This window comes from Pseudonaja textilis, chromosome Z (assembly GCF_049901715.1).
Source record: "Pseudonaja textilis isolate UNSWEBS1 chromosome Z, rPseTex1.2, whole genome shotgun sequence".
NCBI lineage: Eukaryota > Metazoa > Chordata > Lepidosauria > Squamata > Elapidae > Pseudonaja > Pseudonaja textilis.
Window position 1 is genome coordinate 15,368,384 of NC_142008.1, and position 24,289 is coordinate 15,392,672.

Below are 24,289 nucleotides of genomic sequence, written 5' to 3' on the forward strand. Positions count from 1 at the left end.
CCTTTGGATCTATCACCAGGGTAAAAATTGAATTAATGTAACATTTGAGGAGTTAATGTTATATTCCCTTATTTATGTTGCTATTCTTAGTCTGTTATTATATTTATTTGTTTCACTCTGTTTTTGTTTGTTTTGTTCTTTTAAATTTTTCTGATCATTAATTGAATACATATTATTCATTGATGTACTACAAATTATGGTGCAAATGCAGTCATAGAACCAATTGAAATGTATCTTTTTTCACTTTAATTTAAACCTACACTTAGTTATTTCTATCCAATAGATATGAAAGGAAGTTATCTCTAAAGAGATGTTGTTTTGTTAAAGACCTCTTAACTATAAAATATTATGTTTATTGCCAAAATATATTTTCCAAAAAGATCACATTTACTACATGTTAATCCTACTAACATGAATGTTTTTGTTTCTTTTATTGAAAGAATTATATTGGACTGAGTTTTGAAAACATATGTATTACCTTCATTATTTTGGGCATGCAAGATGCTCTGTAGAGAATTGAAGTAGTTCAGACTTGCCAAATTGAATAAGTTGCAATATTTTTACATTTCACCAGTGGAGATGTAATCCATATGCAAGCACAGATTTTCAGAGCAAGACGTTCTTCCTAAACCGACAAGTTGTTGAAATGTTTGGCATCATTTATCTATGTGTGAAAGGAGCAAAAACACACTCTTTTTTTTCTTGCAGGAGGATATAGAGGCAGAGTCCACTTTTTCATTAAATATGAATTTTAGCAGTAAACGAACAAAATTTAAAATCACTACTTCAATGCAAAAAGACACCCCCCAGGCAAGTATTGGTAATGTCAATAACAATATATAGCGTATTCCATGAGGAAATCTAATACTGAATAACAATTCTTTTAAGTCAAGCTCACTTCTGGAGTTTCTGTACAGTTTTCTTGGCATTCTTTTCTTCCAAAATAATTCATGGGCTTCCAAGGCTAGTCTATATTAAAATCCTTCCTTATCCCAGTACTAACCAGTTCTGACATTGTTTAGCAGCTGAGCCCAGACAACAGATTTAGGGTTGACACTTATTGAAACATAAAGTTGAAACTTGAAAACAGTTGGAGACTTGGTAAAATGAACTATGTGTAAGCATACTTTTTGACATTCCTCTTTCTAGGGTTGGATTATGGGATGGATCCCCAGTTAATAATATGTAGAGGAAGTCCATTGACATCATGATTAACAAATTCTATTACTTTTAGCAGGTCTTCTTTAAAACTACATCAAACATTCACTAATAATATCAGAAATAAATAATTAAAAAGCAGCTTGTTTAACACTTCTTATCTAACCAGCTTTTCTAATTTTTAAATTTCAGAAGGTTTGGGGCAATTGAAGGCAAATTCAGATATATATTTTTTTTAGTAATTTAACAATTCAGTACAGTTGAGAAGGAAAATATATTTTAGATAGAAGAATCAGAAGTATTTCTAAATGTGTGTCTTTTTGAAATTAACCATAAAAAATGAAATGAAAAAACATTTTCTGATTTATTGCTGCTTGGTTCTTTTTCATTTCAATCTGGTGAAAACTACCTATTCTCTAATCTTTGACATAACTTTAAATCTTTTTTTGGAAATGCAACCCTATGCATTTTCAGTGCAAGGTAAGATCCATTTACCACTTCCCAGACACCACAAGGAACAGGAATTGTTTATTGCTTATAAGTAAGCAACAAGGTGGTTTCTGCTACCTGTGGATGTTGCTAGTAAATTTAGACAGCTTTATCTGTTTATTTTATATTTATTTCATCCTTTACAATACTAGCCTATATGATCAGTGCCCATATGTTCAGTGGTATTTATTCCCCAATAAGATTATGACATTAGTTCTTAATTTATTTTCTTTACTGTCTGTTTTTGTTCAAAACATTTTCCCATAGACACTTATTTTGTGTTTTATTTATTTGTTTACTTATGATTTGGGTGTATTCTAAATTAGTAACACTATTCAAGAGCATTGTGTTCATTAATACGTTAATGTAATATTAATTACATTGTCAACATTATTACATTAATAAATATAATAATTCACACCAGATATTTGTAACCCAGCATTACCAATAATTATTTCACTGCCACTATCTAAAATTAATTTTATTAGCAAATACCCTCTTTTGGAAATGATAGCCCAAATAACATTGCCACTATATATTATATGTTTATCTTCAAATAGTTTTATTTTCTGTTCAAAGAACATTTTTGTCATATTGAAAATACTTTCTGAATTTTATCTTTTACATTAATTTGTTTTAACTGATTTCCGATGTAATTATTGTGCCATTTGTTGTATAGTAAAATGCTTTTCCTGGAACCCATTATTAATGGAGGTTGGCTGAGAATTTCTTCTTCAGAGGATCCGCTTGAGGTCTCATTGGTTCTGTACAGCTAACTGTCCTAATTACTTCAGCATGTTAATAATGACTGCAGCCTCAAAAGTATAAAATAAACTTGGAATGTCATTCCATTCAGCCATATGTTTTAGGAAATATCTAGAGCAGCTAAAATTAACATGTCTTGAACTTCAATTTCATAACAAGTATCACAAGTATTGTATTTATTACTCCACTGATCCAATAAGAGTCTTTGGCAAAGAAGTGCTAAATGTACTTATTAGGTGGTAAGCTTCTCTAAGATGGTTGAAATTACTCCTTGTGTTAAGGTGTCTGACCACGTTTTCTCAAAAGTATTTTCTGTTTTTCAATGCACATGGAAAAAAACAAATTTTTATTTGGTTCCTTAAATTCAGCAGTTTATACAGCACTATACTTCACATTCTGAAAAGGTATTCTTATTGATTTCATTTCAGATTTTATAATCTGACAGTCAGATTTAAAGAACAGTAAAATAAGTCTCCTTGTTTAAGATCTTAAAATTATCAATTCTTTTTCATCTTCAATGATAGTTCCATAATATTCATAATTTTATTGTGTCTGGAGTCTTTCTGGTTCTGATTAAAAGTTGAGCTGAACTGAATCTGGCTAGTGATTAATTTAGTTCAGCATTCCCCTTTCCATCCTCTTCTGAAAATCCCAGGAAACCCAGAAGCTAAACACAAAATAATAATTCTCTGTTGTAGTTGCATCCAGCAGCTTGGTAATTCAGTGGCATGTTTCCTTTGAGCTTAAGGTTTATACAGAGCTGCAGCAAAAGTATTTGAAGACTCTGTGGTGACTTCATTTTATCCCAGAGGGGAAAGAAGAATTCTTAGTGCTGTATCTCTATATAGTACATTACTTGGATTTCTATCACAGGATTTAGGAATATTCGGTGAATCCAGAATTTGTAAGAACGTTAGGCATAGTTTGTTTGAAGCTCTGGATTATAATAATAAGTAAGAGGTTTACTTAAAGTCTACATCGTATTGCCTGGAATTGAGTACCATTGGAAGCTAAATTGCAATGTAACTGGTATGTTGTGCCAATGAGATTTTTTTTTTAAAGTTGTTTTACAGGATCAAGCCAAGTATGGCCTATTTTTAGCTGTCAACTCCTTTAAACCAGTGCTTATCAAACAAGGCAAAATTTAAGATGAGTCGATTTCCCCATGCTGCCTGGAGAATTCTGGGAATTAAAGTCCACCAATCTTAAAGTTGCCAACTTTGGAAAACATTGGTTAGAAGAAGCTAAAGCAAAGGTTCCCCATGTTCCCTCATTCATGTTTCCTTTAGTTCCTAAGAATTTTAGAGGATTACTTCTTCCATATAGTTTATTAAGAAAAGGCTCGTTTTCATCCAGATTACAAAAGACTACACCATTTGAATAAGCCTGGCTCTGCAGGGGATCACAGCTCCTAACCCACTGAATTATACGGTCTTGTATTGCAGGAAATGGAGCAAACAAGAAGTGCTGTAGATGAAGATAGGAAAATGTACCTTCAAGCTGCAATTGTCCGCATCATGAAAGCACGAAAGTTATTGCGACACAATGCTCTCATTCAGGAGGTAAGATTATGTGCCACTTGGCAAGTAGAAATCTTGTTAAATAGGGTGGTTAGCTGGGCCAATTGAAATAAGGTGATCACAGATAAAGATTAACAGAATTGGATGGGACCTTGTAGGTTATCTAGTCCAACCCCCCATGCGGGAGACCCTATACCATTTCTGACAGATGGGAGTCCAATCTCTTCTTGAAAGCATCAAGTGATGAAGCTCCCACAACTTCTGAGGGCAAGCTGTTCCGTTGGTTGATTGCTCTCACTGTCAGAAAGTTTCTCCTTATTTCCAGGTTGAATCTCTCCTTGTTCAGTTTCCATCCATTATTCCTTGTCTAGCTTACAGGAGCTAGAAAATAGCTTGACCCCTTCCTCCTCTCTGTGGCAGCCCCTCAAATATTGGAAGACCGCTATCCTGTCTCCCATGGTCCTTCTCTTCACGAGACTAGCCAAGCCCAGGTCCTGCAACCATCTGTTGTATGTTTTAGCCTCCAGTCCCTAATCATCTTGATTGCTCTTGGTTGTCCTGTGCAAGTTGAAGGAAGGTGTGTGCCATGTACATGCTTGAATCCTGGCTTTAGAATACAGGTATTCCTCGACTTACAATTGTAATGAAATCTGGAATTTTCTACTGTAAGTCATTAGTCAAGGCACTCATGAGACCAGACTTGATTTTACAACTTTTTCTGGCTCTCAATAAGTGAACACCGTGGTTGTTAAGCAAATCAATGTATTATTATCAATGATTTTTGATGGAAACCGGCTGAAACAAACAGAAAGCTATGGGCAAAAAAACCCATAGGTCAGACAGTTGCTAAGCACCTGAAATGCAATCATTTGTCCACCATTAAAGAGAGTGTTTATCTCTCCAGAACCAGGTTGTAAATTGCTTTTGGGGAAAGGGGTCTTCAGAACTTCAAAAGGTCACTAAGCGACAAGTCATTAAGCGCAGACTATCTGTAGCAGTTTACAGATAACATACCTTATGATGTGTAGTGTCATGCTTAGTACTCTTAAACCTCCACCAGCTCGCCAGCTCAAAATATGTTGACTTGCATCAAAAAGATTGTTGATTGACTCTTGAACATAAATGGTTTTGTCCTAGGGATTCTGTTTATGCACAATTCTGAGCCTGTTCATGGAGACACATGATATATTAGTGTCCAAACGTGAATTGAATAGTAGTATTTTTCTGTTTCACAAAAGTGCTTTTCCAAAAATTGTGATCCTAGACATTGCTGCCTTTGCATGAATTAGGAACTTTGCACCCAAACTCTTCATTTGCTCTCTAGAAATACACAAACTGGCCTGCAATTTTGAGAAAATGAACCTGTGTTATTTTTACATATATATATTTTATACACACAGACACACACAGGGGTGAGATACGACAGGGTTACCTACTGGTTTGGGATTTACGAGGTTCGGTGATTTATGATGTGCTTCCCTGCACGCTGTGAGCCGCTCACTTGTAAATCGTCATCAGCACGCTGCGTGCAGAGAAGCAGCCTTTGAAACAGCCCTCTTTTCCTGCTTTTTTAACTGCAGCTGTGCCTCGTTCGGCAGCTGAAGTTGAAAAATCAAGAAATAAAGATCAGGTAAGAGCCCGGGTGGGCAGGTGGGCAAAAACATCAGCAGATATAGAACCGGTTCTACAGAGGTGTACAGAACTGGTAGAAACCCACCCCTGTACACACACACACACACACACACACACACACACACACGGCTTGGTTTTGAAGTTTCCCCTCCCCTATCTCCTTTCATTAGGCAGCATTTACATCAGGTTTTCTTTCTTTCTTCTCTCCTTTGCACAGGTAATTAGCCAATCAAGAGCTAGGTTTAACCCAAGTATCAGCATGATTAAGAAGTGTATTGAAGTTCTGATAGACAAACAGTACATTGAACGGAGCCAGGCCTCAGCAGATGAGTACAGCTATGTAGCATGAGTTTAATATTCCGCAGATACGGCTGGCTGTAAGGAGATCGTTTCTGTCTCTGCTTGGTGTGTTCTGTGGGAAAAAAGCAGGTCTGTAGTGCCTCCATAATTGGTCACTTGGCAGCGCCTGTTTTTTCTGCTGTTTACAACATCACCAGTGCCACGTCATGAGCGTCAGTGAAGAAAAAAGCCTATAGATATCCTAAGCTCATGTCATTATGACATTTCTTAAAACTTTATTAAAAGAGAATGAGTGAAGTCTTGCTGAAATGTGGAAATTTTGGTTGGATACCATTCTTCCCCTTCCACCACTCCACCCTCCCACATTTGCAGTTGATGTTTTTGTAATGTACCTTAAAACACAAACTTAAAACAGGCTAAATATTGTAATATGGCAGATGACATAATAATTGTATCTACACTGACATGTAAAAACAATGAACACAATACTACTGCTTATCAAATAAAAATGGAATATGTTGTGCAACTTGTTTTAATTTATAAATTGAGCAATATTTTTCATTGTTAGGCATCCTTATAGCTCATTTCTGGGCATTTTACTGTTTGATCAGCAGGATTTAGCGCCTATGTAAGTGTGCCCTTGCTTTGTAATACTAATTATTATATCTCCAGGTTATTCTGTTTAGAAGCCAGCTTAGAAAAGGGATAATTCTGACTGGCTGGTTACTTTTATGCTGATTTTATCTATGAAATAATAGATCATGCGGATGTTACCTCGCTGTGATTGGATTTTCTTTAGAAGGCAGGAATAAGTTTTAAAACCCTTTCCTACCAACATAAGAAGAGAAAAACCAAAGGCTACTTTATTATGTCAGTTTTAATTTATACGATGGCATATTTGACAAGTCAAATTGTGAAGAAAAGTTATTATGAACCAGGTTGCCTAAACTCACGGTAGGAAAAGGTTCCACTTCACTCTAAGATTTCAACTGAATTTTTAACAATAAATAAATGCTTGGTTTTGTTGCATTAAAATAATGTTGAATAACATCCTGGTCTATAAGAATTTTACAAAGTCCCTGCTGATTCCAAAACCCAGCCTTTTCTTTTCCTTCCTTTAGACAAAATTTCTATATAATAGTTTTGTCAATGAACATTTTCCCCATCTGTGTAGACAGAATAGTTTTAAATTAAAGTTCTTCACAACATCTGTGAAGAAATAGATTAAAAGTAAACATGTTGCTTATTTATTTATTTATTTATATTCATATCCCACTTTTATTATTTTTACCTATCCCACTTTTATGTGACTCCAGGCAGATTAAAATAAAAACACAAAATGGACTTAAAAATAAAAATAGATAGCCGCAGGATACAATCTGATCTATAAGCCATACAATCAAGTGGCAAGCTCTCATCCACACCCATGACCTAGGCGTCAGCACAACGCTGGATTTCCAAGGCCTGATTTTAGGAGGAGTGATTTTTCACAGGCTGAGTGATACCCAGAAAATACTTTTTTTTTTTTTGAGACCCACCAGTCGACATTTCCTAGCTGAAAATATCTGGAAGCATATCCTTCCTGCCATATGGGATAGGATGAGTAGAAACAATTGTGGAGTGAAGTAAATAATTCAGTCCTAAGCCAAAAAGAGTTGAATAGCACCCAGAAGCACATCAGAAGTTAATGCAGCTCACAGAACATTTGTGTCATGTGTTGAGTAATAAGTATCAGGAACTGCCTGCACTACTACATTTTGCACCAGTTATAGCTTCCACTCTTCAAGGGCAAACTCATTTAAAGGTCATTGCAATAGTCCAATCTGAAAGTCACAAGGGCATAAGAGATTGTGAGGAGGGCCTTCCAAGTCCAGGAGTGAGTGCAACTAAGCTGTGCAAAAACTTTTCTAGCTATGGTTGCTACCTGCTCTGAGTAGGCGCTGTGAATCTAGGATTGTCAGTTTTCACACTAAATGTCTGAGCAAGTGTGACCCAATTCAGATTCAAAATAGACAGCTGGAATCTTGATCTTGCTTGGATTGAGCTAAATCTGTTGCATCCCATCCAGGCCTCCACAGCCTCTGGGCACGGAGACAAAACCTAAGCATCACTCAGACAGCATGGCGATGGAGATTTATAACCTGGCATCATGTTGAGGACACCACAAACTATTGGAATACCTCATCCAGCAGCTTCATGTAGACATAGGATAGGAAAGAGAACATGGAGTCCTGAGGCACCACAAAAGCAAGGGACCACCAGCTGGATCTCTCTTGATTCGTTATGAACATTAAGTGAAACTTATTCTGAAGGAAGGAGGAGAGCCAGGAGAAAACTGCTGGCCATTCCCAACTTCCAGAACAAGTCCAGAAGGATTTCATGATCACAGTATTGAAAGGCACTGCGTGGTCATGAACAAGGATGAACATACCACCTCTATCCTGCACCCACCACAGGTATCCAAGAATGCATTCAATGCCATACCTGGTTTTGATCATGTAGCTATGTTGTATCTTGCAGGGTTCTTTTTCTCTGAGCTTGGTTGTCTTCTTGCAGATGTTTCATTACCCACTGAAGTATCATCTTCGGTGAACTGATGATATTACCTAATTGGATAATGAAAGAAAACTGCAAAAAAACCCAAAACAATTAAGCTCAGAGGGCAACAAGAATCCCATAGTTCAACCCTAAGCTACAAATATTCTTTTCTATGTACCTTATTTTGAAATGTCCATATAAAAACCTATTCCATGATATTTTTTGGAAAACAGTGTTTGTAGCTTCTATCATACACTGCTAAGCTTTAGTGTTGGAGCTTTTAATTATATTTTTTGTTGTAAAGAGTAATTACTGCATGAATGCCTTCTAGGAAATGTAACCTGTAAATATGGAAACTGACGAAATTCCCTTCCTGTTCCTCAGAAAAAGAACCTGTAAAACAGGCTGAGCTGAGACAGTATGGACTGACCCAAAATGAACTCCATGGTCAAGGGTGACTTATACTTGTGGTCTCCAGTGCTAGTCCAATGCCTTAATTGCTAGAATACTGTGCACAATTTCTTCATTTATCGTGAAGGTTTCATGATCCAGTTGGATTTCTCTATTGTAGCACATAAAGAGAGTCTTATCTGTGGATAAGAAGTGCACTTTTATATCTTGACAGCATCCAAGAAAGCTTGCATAATTACAAAAGACAAGTATTAGCTGTTCCTTTTTATTTAAAAAAAAGCATTATTTTTTTCTCTAATAGGATTCATTCTCTTATCTTCCTTACTGTGATTTATATTTATTTCTAATGTAATATACTGTCAGAACCATCAGCCTGGAGACAGATTAGTTAACATGTACTGCTGTTAACTCTTTTGGGAAAAATGGATTGTGTGCCAACTTACTTATCTGAGCTATTGCTGGTGTTCATATGATGTAATGGACAAGGTGCTGATGAACTTGGACCAGGGCAAATGCAATCAAATCTGGATTTCATAGATGGGTGCAGTCCAGGCACTATTAACGTGGCCTGCTTTCTTCTCAGAGATTGTTACTTTCCATCTTTATAAAGGCACCCTCTACTTTATGTACTGTTATGAAGAAAACCAACTTATGATCTCAATTGGAATTGGGAAAAAAATATTGTTAAGTTGTATAGCTATTAAGTGGGACATCATGTGACCATACCTGATTTTATGACCTTTTGCCACAATTGTTCAGCGAATCACTGCAGTAATGAAGCAAGGAATCATGTAATTGTGCGATTTGCAACATTTCCTGCTGGCTTCCTCATTGACGACTTGTTGGAAGCTGACAAATGGTGATTGCATGATTCTGAGCCACTGTAATGATCATAATTGTGAACCAGTTGCCAAGCATAATCATGTAAGTATGAGAACGTTATGACAGTCATATAAGGTCAAAGGTCATGTTGTCAGTACAGTTGTAACTTCAGTCACAAAATGGTCATAATTATGTTTTCTGTAACATAACATATTGTTTGCTTTACTAACTTTTCCAAGAATACAGAAGACTCAAAACAAGAAAACACTGTACTGATTCTTAAATAGTTTTTAGGTTGGTCTCAATACATCATTTTTAGACATACAACATGTAAATCAACTTTAACACTAACTATAGATAACTCACTAATTCATCAGTCCAATTTCAGATAACATGCTAAATCCTAGTCGTATTAGCTGCCATTTTGGCCAATTGCATGCCTGCCTTTTGGTAGCTAGTTAACTAATTATATTCTTTTTTGCTGCTGTTACCCAATTAATCAGTCACAAGGGGACAGACAGAAGGAATGGGTTGAGGGTCTTCCCTGCTGCTTCTACATCCTCAGTGCAACGGGGAAAAATAGAACAAAAGAAATGTTTTGGCTAGAATCATTCTACAGGCAGCCCTCGACTTATGACTACAATTGAACCCAAAATTTCTGTTGATAGCAAGACAGTTGTTACATGGGTTTTGCCACATTTTATGACCTTTTCTACCACAGTTAAGTGATTCACTGCAGTCAGTCTTGTGGTTGTTCAGTCAATCTGGATTAACTTTGATTATTGGAAGATGGCTTGGGAAATTATAAATAGCAATAACACTTAGACTTATATACCACTTCACAGTGCTTTACAGCCCTCTCTAAGTGGTTTACAGAGTCAAGCTATTGTCCCCCAGCAATCTGGCTTCTCATTTTACCGACCTCAGAAAGATGGAAGGCAAGTCAACCTTGAGCTGGTGAGACTCAAATTGCCAAATTGCAATCAGCCAGCAGTTAGCAGAGGTAGCCTGCAGTACTGCACTCTAACCACTGCACCACCATGGCTCATCAATAGCAATAGCTCTTAGACTTACATAGTTTTTCACAGTGCTTTTACAGCCCTCTCTAAGCAGTTTACAGAGCCAGCAAATTGCCCCTAACAATCTAGAACCTAAACGGTGATCACATGATCTTTTTTCAGCACCACTGTAACTTTGAACAGTCACTAAACAGATGGTTAATGAGGAACTACCTGTATTTTGCAAGCCCTCCCATCTCAGCATTTAGAGGCAATACTGTCAGCTGCCACTTTATGCTTGGTTGTGCTTTGACAGACTGCCATGAACTGTTGGAAAGGTGAATGAAGTGGGGAATGCTTCAGGAAATGAAAGTAAATGCTTTATCTCCTTGAGATGCTGCCTCAAAGTCACCCAACTAGAAGAAGGAGGGGACCCACGTACCAAGCTGTGCTTGGACTGATTGTTACAAAAATCTTTTTCCTGAACCCGATTATTAATTATTGGTTACTCCAGGGTGGGCAATGAGAGACAGTTAAGGAAAGGAAAAGTAAAACTTAGGGATTTTTGCATGCAATTTTTAGTTCTGGCTTTGCAATATTGCAATGCATTTTTTGATCTCTAATAAAGATCTCTAATAAAGATCTCTATACCTTTCTCAACAAATGGAGCCAAGGATCATTTTTATTTGGAGATTTAAGTCATGGCTGGTCCGACACATATCATGCATTAGTATGATTACATCATAGCAGATGATTACATCTACTATGACAAATTATCATAATATGATATGTGACATATTACAATATAATATGCAGTTCTGTGAAAAAATGGGAGCAGAAGAGATGTTCTGATTAAAATTGTCCTGTTTTGCAAGTCTTCCCATCTCAGGATGTGAAAAATTAGTAAGTAAATCATGTCAAAGGGAATACAGTACAGGTGGTGGCTAGACGGCTCCTCAACACTGCTTCTTAATCCAAGAACTATATTAAAAAAACAACATTTAACTTAGTCTTAAGATCCTACAGTAACACTCAATGCAGTTAAATGTCTTCTGCAGAGACAATATATGATTCATCTATTCCAGTAAAGTCTGACTTTGGATAGAAATATATATTGAATAATAACAGCAAGCTGAGTTGTTAAGACTTTGTAGGATACAAAACAAAATGTCAATTTATTTTAATTCAGAAGCATTTAATACTCTGCGGTAACGCCATGATATCTGTAACTTGAATTCTCCAGAGGTTTCTATTTTTCCAGGCAAAAGCAAGATCTTGTTTTCCCAGTTCTCAGTCCTTTTTTTCATTAGGCTGGTTAGGAAATAGCAATATATCACTGTTAATAGTTCTCAGTTGCCTTTATATGATTACTCTTCCACTTTTATGTCCATCTTTGCAGTCCTGCTTTGCCCCAAACACATTGCAACTGTATGAGTATCAGTTTCTCTGCCAGGAATTAAATCACATTTGTTTTGTTCTAGCAGCCATGAAAGCCAACATTCATATTAGGAGGTGCCAGAATTGGCCGATGCCTGAAGGTTTTATATGCAGCAGTGTACAGGCAATTCCACATCCCATTAAAAGTTTTTATTATAAACAAGTGAATGAGACGCAAAGTAAAACTGCATTTTTTTTTCCTGAACCAAAGATTGAAGAATAGAAAACAGAGCAGTGTTTTTCAAATTTGGCAATTTTAAGATGTATGGACTTCAAATCTGCAGACTGGGGATCCTGGGAATAGAAGTCCTCATAGCTTAAATTTTCCAAGTTTGAAAAAACACAATCTATATGAATGTACAATTCTTCCATGCATTTTAATTTTATTAGCAACATTTTCCTCAATATGAACAGAGATTATGTACTCATATACTACATTGGATTAGGTCAATTTGTAATTGTGTGTGTTATTTTAACATCTGCAAACTGGGCCATTTTATCAAAGCATCATACAGACAATCCTAAATTTACAACCACTCATATAATGACCATTCAAAATTACAACACTGAAAAAAGTGGCTTAAAATTGCTCTTTGCAATTATGACTGGCATCCCCAGACATAATTCATGTAATCAAAATTTGGGCACTTAGCAACCAGAAACCATTTATAATTGATGCAGCATCTGAGAGTCATGTGATCACCATTTGAAATTTTCCCAGCCAACTTCTGACAATGTCAGTGATGAAAATAGCAAAAAAGGTCAAAAAATCTGGTTGTTGACTGTTAACAGCAGCCTTACTGTGATCATAAATCAAGGACCACCTGTGTGGATTATTTGGGGATAGTATGTTATAGGGCAGGGCTGTCAAACTCCTGACCCATGGACTAGATATGTCACATGTTGGCCACACCCGGTTTAGCAAAGGGGGGAAAAGTCCCAATATGTCACATGACGCCTCCATGAGGATGTGAATTTGACATCCCTGTTAGTAAAGGTAAAGGTTCCCCTCGCACATCCATGCGAGTTGTTTCTGGCTCTAGATGGCAGTGCTCATCTCTGTTCCAAAGCTGAAGAACCAACGCGGTCGGAAGATGTCTCTGTAGTCATGTAACCAGCATGACTAAGTGCCAAAGGCGCACAAAATACTATTACCTTCCCACCAAAGTTGTCCCTTTTTTTCTACTTGCATTTTTTACATGCATTTGAACTGTTAGGTTGGCAGAAGCTGGGTGAAGTACAGATAATCAGAGTTGGAAGGAACCTTGTAGGTCATCTAGTCCAACCCCCCATCCATTTCCGACAAATGACAGTCCAATCTCTTCTTGAAGGTCTCAACTGATGGCGCTCCCACAACTTCTGAGGGCAAGCTGTTCCATTGGTTGATTGTTCTCACTGTCAGAAAGTTTCTCCTTGTTTCCAGGTTAAATCTCTCCTTGTTCAGTTTCCATCCATTATTCCTTGTCTGGCCTACAGGAGCTTTAGAAAATAGCTTGACCGCTTCCTCCCTGTGGCAGCCCCTCAAATATTGGAAGACCTCTATCATGTCTCCCCTGGTCCTTCTCTTTACTAGACTAGCCAAGCCCAGTTCCTGCAACCATTTGTTGTATGTTTTAGCCTCCAGTCCCCTAATCACCCTGGTTGCTCTTCTCTGTACTCAACATCTTTTTTATAATGTGGTGACCAAAACTGGATGCAGTACTCTAGGTGTGGTCTTACTAAGGCTTTATAGAGTGGTATTAGTAGTTCCCTTGATCTTGATTGTATCACTCTGTTAATACATTTTAGGATTGCATTAACTTTTTTGGTGGCTGCTGCACACTGCTGGCTCACATTTAGCTGGTTGTCCACTAAGACTCCAAGATCCCTCTCACAGTTATTGCTATTGAGCCTGGTTTCACCCAGTCTATTTGTATACTTTTGGTTTTTCTTGCCTAAGTCTAGGACTTTACTTTTCTCTATATTGAATTTCATTTTGTTAGACATGGCCCAGTGTTCTAGTCTGTCAAGATCCATCTGGATCTTGAGCCTATCTTCTTGGGTGTTAGATATTCCTGCCAACTTAGTATCATCTGCAAATTTGGTAAGTTCCCCTTCTATTCCCGCATCTAAGTCGTTAATGAAGATATTGAAGAGTACTGGGCCTAAGACGGAACCTTGTGGCACCCCATTGCTTACTTCCCTTCATGTAGACTTAGACCCATTAAGGACTACTCGTTGAGTATGGTTTGCCAGCCAGTTGCGAATCCATCTAGTGGTGGTGCTATCTATTCCACTTTTTTATAGCTTACTAAGAAGTAGGCTGTGGTCTACTTTGTCAAATGCCTTGCTGAAATCTAAATATATTATGTCCACAGTATTTTGCTGGTCTATTAATTTAGTCACTGTGTTGAAGAATGAAATAAGATTGGTTTGGCATGATCTGTTCTTAACAAACCTGTGCTGACTGCTAGTTATTACTTTACTTGTTTCTAGATGTTGGCAGATCTGTTTTTTTATTATCTTTTCCAGTATCTTCCCGTGTATTGATGTTAGGCTGATTGGTCTATAGTTTCCTGGGTCTGTTTTTTTTTTCCTTTTTTGAAGATGGGAACCACATCAGCTCTTTTCCAGTCCTCTGGTAGTTCCCTAGTGCTCCAGGATTTTTGAAAGATATGGTGCGGTGGTTGTGAAATGACCTCTGCCAGCTCCTTTAAAACTCTGGAATGTAATCCATCAGGCCTGGTCAGACAGGTGTTCTCTTACTATTTTTTTGCTTATTTTAACTTTTATTTCTGGTCTGTCTTTTACAGTTATGTTTTTGGTGGGTTGAACTATAGTTTCTTTTTGCGTGAAGACAGATGCAAAGAATGAGTTAAGCAGTTCCGCTTTCCCTCTGTTGCCTGTTACTTCCTTGCCATCTTTTCTCTTTAGTGGACCGACTGTTTCCTTGATTTTTTTCTTGTTATTTATATGTTAGAAGAAGCTTTTTTTATAATCTTTGACTTTTGTTGCAAGTCTTTGTTCGTTCTGAGCCTTTGCTATCCTGACTTCGTCTTTGCAGATTCTGGCTATCTGCTGATATTCTGCCTTAATTGTATGTCCTTCTTTCCATTTTACGTACTTGTCCTTTTTTTCTTTCAGTTTGCCAGAGAGATCTTTGTGTAGCCATCTTGGTTCCTTTTGGATTTCTTGTTTTTCTTTCTCAGTGGTATTGTGCTGGTCTGGGCTTCTATGATCATACTTTTTAGAGTTTCCCAAGATTCTTGAGTTGTTTTCCCCTTTAGGATTTTCATCCATGGAATCTTTCCCAAGTTCTCTCTGAGTTTATTGAAATAAGCTTTTTTTAAATCCAAGACTCTGGTGTCATTATGTTCTGTTGCTTGTATTTGTGTTATGTTGAATTCTAGTATGACATGGTCACTCTCACCCAAGGTTCCTGCAGTTTCAACTCCCTCTATCACTTCTTCTCTGTTTGTAAGAATTAAGTCCAGTATGGCTGTCCCTCTGGTTTCACCCTCTACCTTTTGGACAACAAAGTTGTCAGCTAGGTTGGTTAGGAACTTATTTGATTTCTCACTTGGTGCAGAATTAGTTTTCCAATTGATATCAGGATAATTGAAGTCTCCCATTACTATTGTTGTGTGTTTCCTGCATATGTTTGTTCGTTGGCTGGCAAAAAGGACATCTATTTTTTCTGCTTGATTGGGTGGCCTATAATATATGCCTATGGCCATGTCATTCTTGGCAACAGGAGTAACAGGAGCTTACTCTGTTACACTGTGCCAGGGGTTCAAACGGCTGAATTGCTGACCCTTCTGATCAACAAGCTCAGCATCTTAGCCACTCGGCCACTGCATCTCCTATCCTTGTTATAGGGCCACAATAACAAATGTGTTTTGTTACCCTGGAGTTAGGCTTGATGCAATGTAGGAACCAATTTAATGAGGAAAGCTTCTGTGGCCGTTCGTATGCTTGCCAAATCTATTTAATTTTGCTATATGATTTGATATCAATGGTTGCAATTATCAAGGAAGGTAAAGATTAAAGATAACTTGAACAATAACACGGAGTAAAGTCTATACTAATTTGGTCCCTTGTTTGAGTTTCACTATGAAGGAACTGAAGTCAGAAACTTGCTTGTCTATAGTACATTTCTTCCAATTTCTCACTATTGTGGAAACTTGTCATGTACGTTTGATACATAGTACATAGTTATGTTCCCCATTAAAGATGCATTTAAATTACTGCTGGGAACTGCCAGATTGATAGTGAAAAAAACAAACCACTTCATGCCCTTTCTATTCTGGCTGACATTAGATGTGCTATTAATTTCCCAGTGATAAATAATATGGATTTATTTTTACTTCTGGGAAAATTAAGCCAAGCGGCCAACTAATGCCAGCTAGTCTTCTGAATCAAGCCTCTGAAAAGAAATAGACAAAGGTCTGTTGTGAGAAGTAAATGCAAAAGATGTAATAGTGCCATGAGGAATTCTCTGCTGCCCAGCTAGCATTATCCATCTTCCTATCCAGTCAGTTCCTTGTTTTGTGAAACGAGACAAGGAATCTGTTACAAAAAGTGGGAGGATGGAATGATGGAAGAGACAAAAATAATAATTCTTCATCTTCATAATGAAACTCTGGAGACTTTTGACCAATCATGAGGAAAAGGAGAAGAAAATACTTTATAATATTCCAGGAACTGAGTCTCCAGAGGATTGCTTGAACAGAAAACTAAAGTTGGAAAGAAAACTTTAGAAAGTATTAACAGGTGCTAATAATTGGTTTTGCTATGGGAGATAGCTTTGAAATTGAACATGTTATCTCCGGATACATTACAGTATGTCAAAATTGTTTATATATTCAGTTCTTGATGGATTAAAGGAAAATCTCAAAATGAATATTATTGGACAAATTTAGATTTTCACTGAGCTAAATTCAAACATTTCCTGTTTCAAGAGTGCTACATAATATATATACCCAAGAAAAAAGGGATATCACCTCAAATCAGTTTCCTGCTTTGTTTAGTTTAGTTTTACTTTATTGTCATTGCAACTCGTACAACAAAATCAAACATCATCTTCAGTGTACATCATGACCATGACCATGAAAATAAACACAAACACACATCCTTCACCCATCACACATTGAACCAGAAACCCCTGACACCACACCAACACTGCACTATACAGCAGAATTTAAAAGAGCTCCTGCCCTGGGATAGAAGCTGTTTTTCAGCCTATTTGCCCTTGTTTTTATTATTCTGTACCGTCTGTCAGATGGTAATAGTTAAAAAAAAAAAAGGCTTCCCAGGTTGAGAGGGATCTTTGAGAATGTTTTGAACTTTCTTAAGGCAGCAGGAGCTAAAAAACTCTTCCAAAGAGGGGAGAGGGCAACCAATGATCTTCTGGGAAATGACATTAACCCTCTGGAGTGCTTTCCTATCTGCCTCTGTGCAATTGGCAAACCACACAGAGGTGCAGTATGTTAAAATGCTCTCTATGGTGCAGTGATAGAAGGTCACCAGCAGTTTCTCATTCGGTTGTTTTCTGAGAAGCCTCAGGTAGTATAATCTCTGCTGAGCCCTTTTGACCAGGGCTGCAATGCGGACATCCCAGGTCAGGTCCTCTTTTAAGGTAACACCCAGAAACTTAAAACTGGACACTTGCTCCATTCAGTCTCCATTGATAAGCAAGAGCTGGATGTCTGATGTGTTCCTTCTATAATCCACTATAAGCTCCTTGGTCTTATTGGTGTTGAGGACCAAGTTGTTGACTCCACACCACGAAAGCAACCGGTTCACCTCATCTTGGTAGGCAGACTCATCCCCCCCGCCCCCAGAGATAATCCCACCACTGTTGTATCATCTGCATTGTAGGCAGGAAAGTTGTAATATTTATTCCTGTTTTATAGTGTACTGTTTATGTGCAAGATTGCTGGAAAATGTAAAGAGGACTAATGAATTTTGTGTTTCCCCTTAAGCAATCCCAAACTCTGATCATTTAGTCCATAACTGTTATCAAGGGACCATCTTCAAATGTCAACCCTCTTGTCTTGAACACTTAACCTATTTTCTGTCTTTTCTTGCCACTTTCCAGTCTTCTGTTTTCTGTAACATTTTGCTTGACAAAAAGTTCTAGGAAACATTAAAGCTTAGCCATTATTTTAGTTATTTCTAATAATAGCAACACTCAGTTTGGAGATTGGTGGGTTTTTTAAATTTCTTAGGGAATGCCATACCAAGCAAAGTCCAATTTATTTTATACTTCTCTGTATTTTATTTTATTTATTTCGCTGCATTAAATTACAGAGGTGTTGAGTCCTTTTTCCACTCTTACCCATTCAACATGCTCTCAACTGTTCTCCACTGGCAAACTACCTCTAGACCTGAAGTAAAAACAGAAGAATAAGTGTTCCTGGGTGTTTCTAGCAAGCTGTCAATTAATTATTTACTGCTAAAGTTATGCTCTACTTTTGAATTAAAATGAATATTCTAGGGCCCGGAAGGAGAGACAAAAGCAACAAAGACATCTCCAGGCAGAATATAAAACACCTGCATAAAAAAAAAATAGCTTGTGTGTTTTCTTCTCTCTCACTGAACTGATGAAGCTTTTTCAATAAAAAGTGAAATATCTTCCACAAAAACAGTCCAGTTGCCTTTTGAAAAAGAGAAATAAAAAGCACCTTTAAGACAGCAATGACCTGGAGAACTGATAATCTTGATAGAGATTACAGGGTTTTCTTTCTTTCTTTCTTTTGGTTGTCTACTGCTACATTTCAATTAATGGGAAATTAGAGAATGGGGGCAGAGGGAGGATACCCCATGAGGAATTGCTTTTTACAAGAGGTGTGAAGGCATAGAAAGAGGACTGTAACTGAGATTATCCTTCTTTCCAGCATGCTCGGTGGATGAGAAATACTGTAATTATTTGTACAACAATTATGTTATTTTCTCCAATATGCATAAAATGTCACTCTTTGCAGCTGTGAAGGAAACACACACACACACACACACACACACACACATCATGCAATGCTTGCCTGCAAATTACTTTGGCACCAGTCCTTCATGCTTTTTATTTTTTCAGCTTTGTGCTCAGCGAAGATCATTCTGCCTTTTATTCATAGCTTTGTTGGGAAAGCTTGTCATTCATTCCTGCCAGACCAAAGTCATGGTCTTCTCTAATGCTTAACAAAATGCAGCTGGCAGATGAACAGACATATGATTGAGCAGGTTAAGATGTATAAATATTTGGGTGTTGTTTTCCAGCCCTCGGGATCTGCTCAGAAACTCTATTTTTCATTTCTTTTTTTTCCCCCAATCAGAGTGAGTATATTTTCTCTGCCATTAGGGTCTTTCATGGCAAGAATAACATGATGTGCGGGATTTCTCCGTGCAGATAACTCAATCCATATTTTTGTAGGCTATCTTTGAAGGCCCTTGTTCTATGCCCAATTTGTGAGGGTGGCAGAAGCTGAAGGTAGTCCTTGACTTCAGCCATAACTGGAACCAGAATGACCAAGTTACATGGTTAAGTTAATCGTGGCCAATGTTACAACTATTTTTGTCATCTTTGTTAAGTGAAGTATGTAGCCCCTAAGTAAATGTAGCTTTCCTCATTGACTTTGCTTGTTGGAAGCCATCCGGGAAGGTCACAAATAGCAATCATATCATCCTGGAATATTGCAACTTTTGTAAGTACATGCTGGTTGTCAAGTATCCATCTTGATCACATGACTGTAGGCATGCTGCAGCGGCTGTAAGTGCATGGACCAGCAATAAGTCACTTTTTTCAATGCCGTTATAACTTCAAATTATTGCAAAATAAATGGTTGTATGATGAGGACTACCGACGTTTCAACCGAGGCGTGAAACTGGATAAACAGGATTCCTTATTGCCTTAAATCAAGTTTCTGCCTAAAAGTTAGTCTCCTTGATGATTCCACTAAAGAATACGGAGGAAGAGTGTGAGGATGAAAATACATAACTGTAGTGTTTCTATAATTAGACCTACAGCCCTGGGATTTTCCCAAAGCTAATAGCAATAGGAAACAGTGGATAGTGATTTGTAGGGAAGCAATACGAAGATCTTTTGCTTTGAGAATAGAAACCAGCAATGATTTTGCCCCAAGCAAATATCATTATAAACTGGATATTGCCAAATATCACAGCACTTGTTCAAATCACCGGGACCTGACAGATTACATCCCAGAGTTCCAAAGAAGCTGATGAGATCATAGAACCATTGAACCGTATATTTGAAAGATCCTGTAGCACCGGGGAACTATCAGAAGATTGGAAAAGAGCTGGTATGGTTCCTATTTTAAAAAATAAATAAATAAAGGGGTGGGGGATGACCCACATTCAGGAAACTATGGACTAATCAGCTTGACATCAATACCTGGGAAAATCCTGGAAAAGATCACCAAGAAACAGATTTGCCAACACTTACAAGCAGGCAAAGTTATTACCAGAAGTTAACATAGGTTTGTCAAAAACAGATCATGTCAAACAAATCTTATTTCATTCTTTGATAAACTGGCTAATGGACTAGTGAAATGCAGTGGATATAGTATACTTGAACTTCAGTAAGGCATATGACAAAATAGACCACAACCTACTTCTTGGTAAGCTAAAAAAGGGTAGGGTGTATATAGCATCACTACCAGATATATTTACAGCTGGATGACAAATTGCACTCAGTCCTCAATGGAACTAAATCTGCATGGAAGTAAGTAAGTTGGGATATTCCAAGGGTCCATTTTAGACACAATTCTCTCCATAAATGATTTAGATGAGGGGAAAGAAGGGGAAATCATAAGTAAAAAGTCATAAGTTTATTTTTTTCATGACGATGTAACTTTGAAAGGTCATTAAATGAACTGTTGTAAATCAAAGACTTACAACAGTGGTGATATTCTACTGGTTCAGCCCAGTTCAAGAGAACCGGTAGTAAAAAAAACAGCTACCAGTTCCCCCAAACTGGTATTTCTTTTTTTTTTTTAGTTTTCCTCCCAATGATCAACTGTTCCAACAATCAACTGTGCTGGGATTCCCCTCACTGTCTTACCCAGGAGGCTTCCCTGAGATCCAGGAGGCAAAAAAACAACAACAGAGCATGGGTGTGTGTGTGTGTGTGTGTGTGTGTGTGTGTGTGTGTGTGCTGCAAAAACATATAAAAGAAGCTACACGCACCCAATCATATGGCCATGTCCATCTAGCCATGCCCACTTAACCACATCCACAGAACCAGTAGTAAAAATATTTGCATCCCACCCCTGCTACTGTCCACCGTGAATTGTAAAACTCCAAGCAATAAGTTTCAGCCCTTTTCTAGCCCTGAGTCCAGATGCACTATTTTGATTAAACTACCCCAAGGTCATCCAAAGGACAACGGCAACATTGATCTGGCTTGAAAGTCAAAGATGATTACAAAACGGAAGAAGATGAACATCCCTTTAAGAGCAGTGATATTAGGTTAGAAAATAAAATGTTTGGGTATGCTGAGTGTGAATGTTTTCCGTGTAGTCATTCTCACATCTGGAAAGCACTGGTTCAACAGGCTTGCCAAGGCAGTCTGCCCACTCCCTTCCTTGTTTGCACTGTTCCTGTGCATGAGAGGTAATGTGTCCCAACCTGCCTTGCTTTTTTGACAGCTATGCAAGGAGAATTCATGTGGGAACATTTTTTTAACGCATTACATGATCTGTTATCCTGATCACAGAACATGTCTCTTTCCTTTTTAAAAGATAATTTTTAAAAAAAGCAGAACTGGTAGATCTTGGATTGCCTATAAACCTATCCTGGACAGAAACTGAAGGGTTCAATATGCAGTGGGCAGAAAACCTTTGTAAGTAAGGTCCTCTTAGAAAAAATATTAAAAGTAGTTCTTTTTATTTTAAACAAACAGTGATCTATCTCCTTTTTTTTCTTTTTAAAGTTTGAAAACAGAATGAGAAAGTAAAGGATAAATAGAATGTGAAGCAAAAACTACCTCTATCATAAATCTGCAATCTTGACCTTAATAGTTTTAATTGTTGCATTTCAGGTATCAGTGACAATGCGGACTTCTTCAAAATGCTGGTTAGCCTTTGATAAGAATGTTGCTCCTGGAAGCTACTACAAGCATGAGATTATCCTTAGAAACAAACAGAAGTGTTGCCATGGAATTTAATTCAGAAATAGATCCTTCCCCCTATCATTTTTATTATTTTATCTTTTATTAGAAAAAGATGTGCTATCTTTGTATATGAGTCAACTTTGTCCAGAGATTATGGAATCTGGCTAGAAACCAGGAGGCTGTGAATTCTAATCCCACGTTCGACATGAAAGTGGCTAAGTGACTTTGGCTGAATCACCAGGAGACTGTGAATTCTAGTCTTGTCTTAGCCATGAAAGTCAACTGGGTGATTTGGGTCCAATCACTCTCTCTCAGCCCAACTAACATCAAAGGGTTGTTATTGTGGGAAGAGAGGGTGAGGAAGGAATACTAAGTATGTTCATTGCCTTGAGTTATTTATAAAAAATAAAATGAATAACCTGAACATGTGAATTTTGAACTGGATTTCGAACTGAACAACTGGAATTTTGAGAGCAAGCTGCATCATTCTTAAAAATGGCTGTGATGAAGGAATATGACTAATTCCAAAACTCTGATTACAAGAATGCTACCTGTTATTCCAGAAATTCCCTACTCCCTATTCTCCATATCCTCCTCTTCTATGAACATGTAAAACCTTCCAAGAAAGTGGCTGCAATATACACTGTTTAAATTTACCAAGGAAGATTATGAGATTGAAGATGAATTCTTAGATTTGATGCTGGAAGTTAACACATATTCAACAAGCTAGTTTCCCTTTTCATTTGCTTTTGTTTGTGGAGAGATAAAGGTTCCCTTTGCATATACGTGCTAGTCATTTCTTCTAGGGGGTGGTGCTTATCTCTGTTACAAAGCTGAAGAGCCAGCGCTGTCCGAAGACATCTCCATGGTCATGTGGATGGCATGACTAAACGCCAAAGGCGCATGGAATGCTGTTACCTTCCCATCAAAGTGGCTCCTATTTTTCTACTTGCATTTTTACATGCTTTCGAACTGTTAGGTTGGCAGAAGCTGGGACAAGTAACGGGAGCTCACTCTGTTATGTGATGCTAGGGATTCAAACTGCCCAATTGCCAACCTTTCTGATCAACAAGCCCAGGTCTTAACCACTGATCCACCACGTCCCTTATGTAGAGAGCAAGGACTTATTTTTAAGTATTTTTGTACTTTCTGGACCAGTTCAGGACCCTGGAGAGTCACAGTTGAACTTTTATACAGATAGTCCTCAACTTATGACCACAATTGAGCCCAAAATTTATGTTGCCAAGGGAGATGTTTGCTAAGTGAGCTTTGCCTCATTTTATGATCTTTCTTGCCACAATTGTTAAGTGAATCACTGCAATTGTTAAATTAGTAACACCGTTGTTAAATGAATCTGGCTTCCCCATTCATTTTGTCAGAGGTTCACAAAAGGTGAGCCCCAGCTGTGGAATCCTACCTTAGTCACTCACGGTTGCACCCCTAACAAGCCAATCAGCTGAGAGATTGAAGAAACAAAAAGCTAGGAGCAACCCTCCCACCCCACCCCTCCCATGCACATTTCAGTCTTTTATCCTCTCAGCTAATCATGGGAGCTAATCAGAGCTTTTAAAAAATATATATATATATCCCTGTTCGGCTGAACCAATAGCATACCATCACTGATGACCCCAGAATATTGCAACCTTCATAAATATGTGAGAAGTGAACCAATGTAACTCCATTTTAGATAAGCTCTCCATTTTGTATTTTGTACTTTTCCACTGTGTGTATGTGTGTGTGTTTCAAAAAGCAACCTCAGCGGTTTTTCGGAGAAACAAGAACAAGGAGGTGGTTATTGCTTAGCTAGTATACGTGCAAAGTTCCAGATAGATGCAGCAACAGAATGTTCCTATTGCTGATACATTGTATCTCGCTTCTTCGCTTCTTTGTACTGGGAGTATAAAAATGTGTTCTTAACTTAGCTCTCAGTTCCATCCTGCAGCCTTGGATGTGAACCCGTTTCTGCAGAATCGTAACAATAAACTGCTTTGCCTTGAAGAAGTTCTGTGTCGTGTCAGCGTCTTGTGCGAACGCAATATCACAAGTGGCGAGCCAGCCAGGAGATTCCACGGCGATCCTTGGGTCTCGGGGACAGGTGAGTAGTGGCCACTCCGTCT

The 24,289-nt window shown here is 37.8% G+C and overlaps 1 protein-coding gene across 5 annotated transcripts in view; it reads left to right on the plus strand.

Moving 5' to 3' along the window:
• Positions 1-22,596, plus strand: part of CUL2 (cullin 2) — a 71,267-nt gene extending 48,671 nt beyond the window's left edge. For 2 of the 5 annotated variants that reach the window (XM_026709992.2, XM_087915552.1), the window contains exons 19-21: positions 709-810; positions 3,858-3,974; positions 5,782-6,371. In XM_026709992.2, the coding sequence (XP_026565777.2) occupies positions 709-810; positions 3,858-3,974; positions 5,782-5,913 (351 nt within the window). In that variant the 3' untranslated portion in view covers positions 5,914-6,371. Of the gene's footprint in view, positions 1-708; positions 811-3,857; positions 3,975-5,781; positions 6,372-7,932; positions 9,889-22,100 lie in introns of those variants that run through there. The other 3 variants (XM_026709994.2, XM_087915554.1, XM_087915555.1) reach the window with 2 other exon arrangements.
• Positions 22,597-24,289: the final 1,693 nt, after the last annotated feature.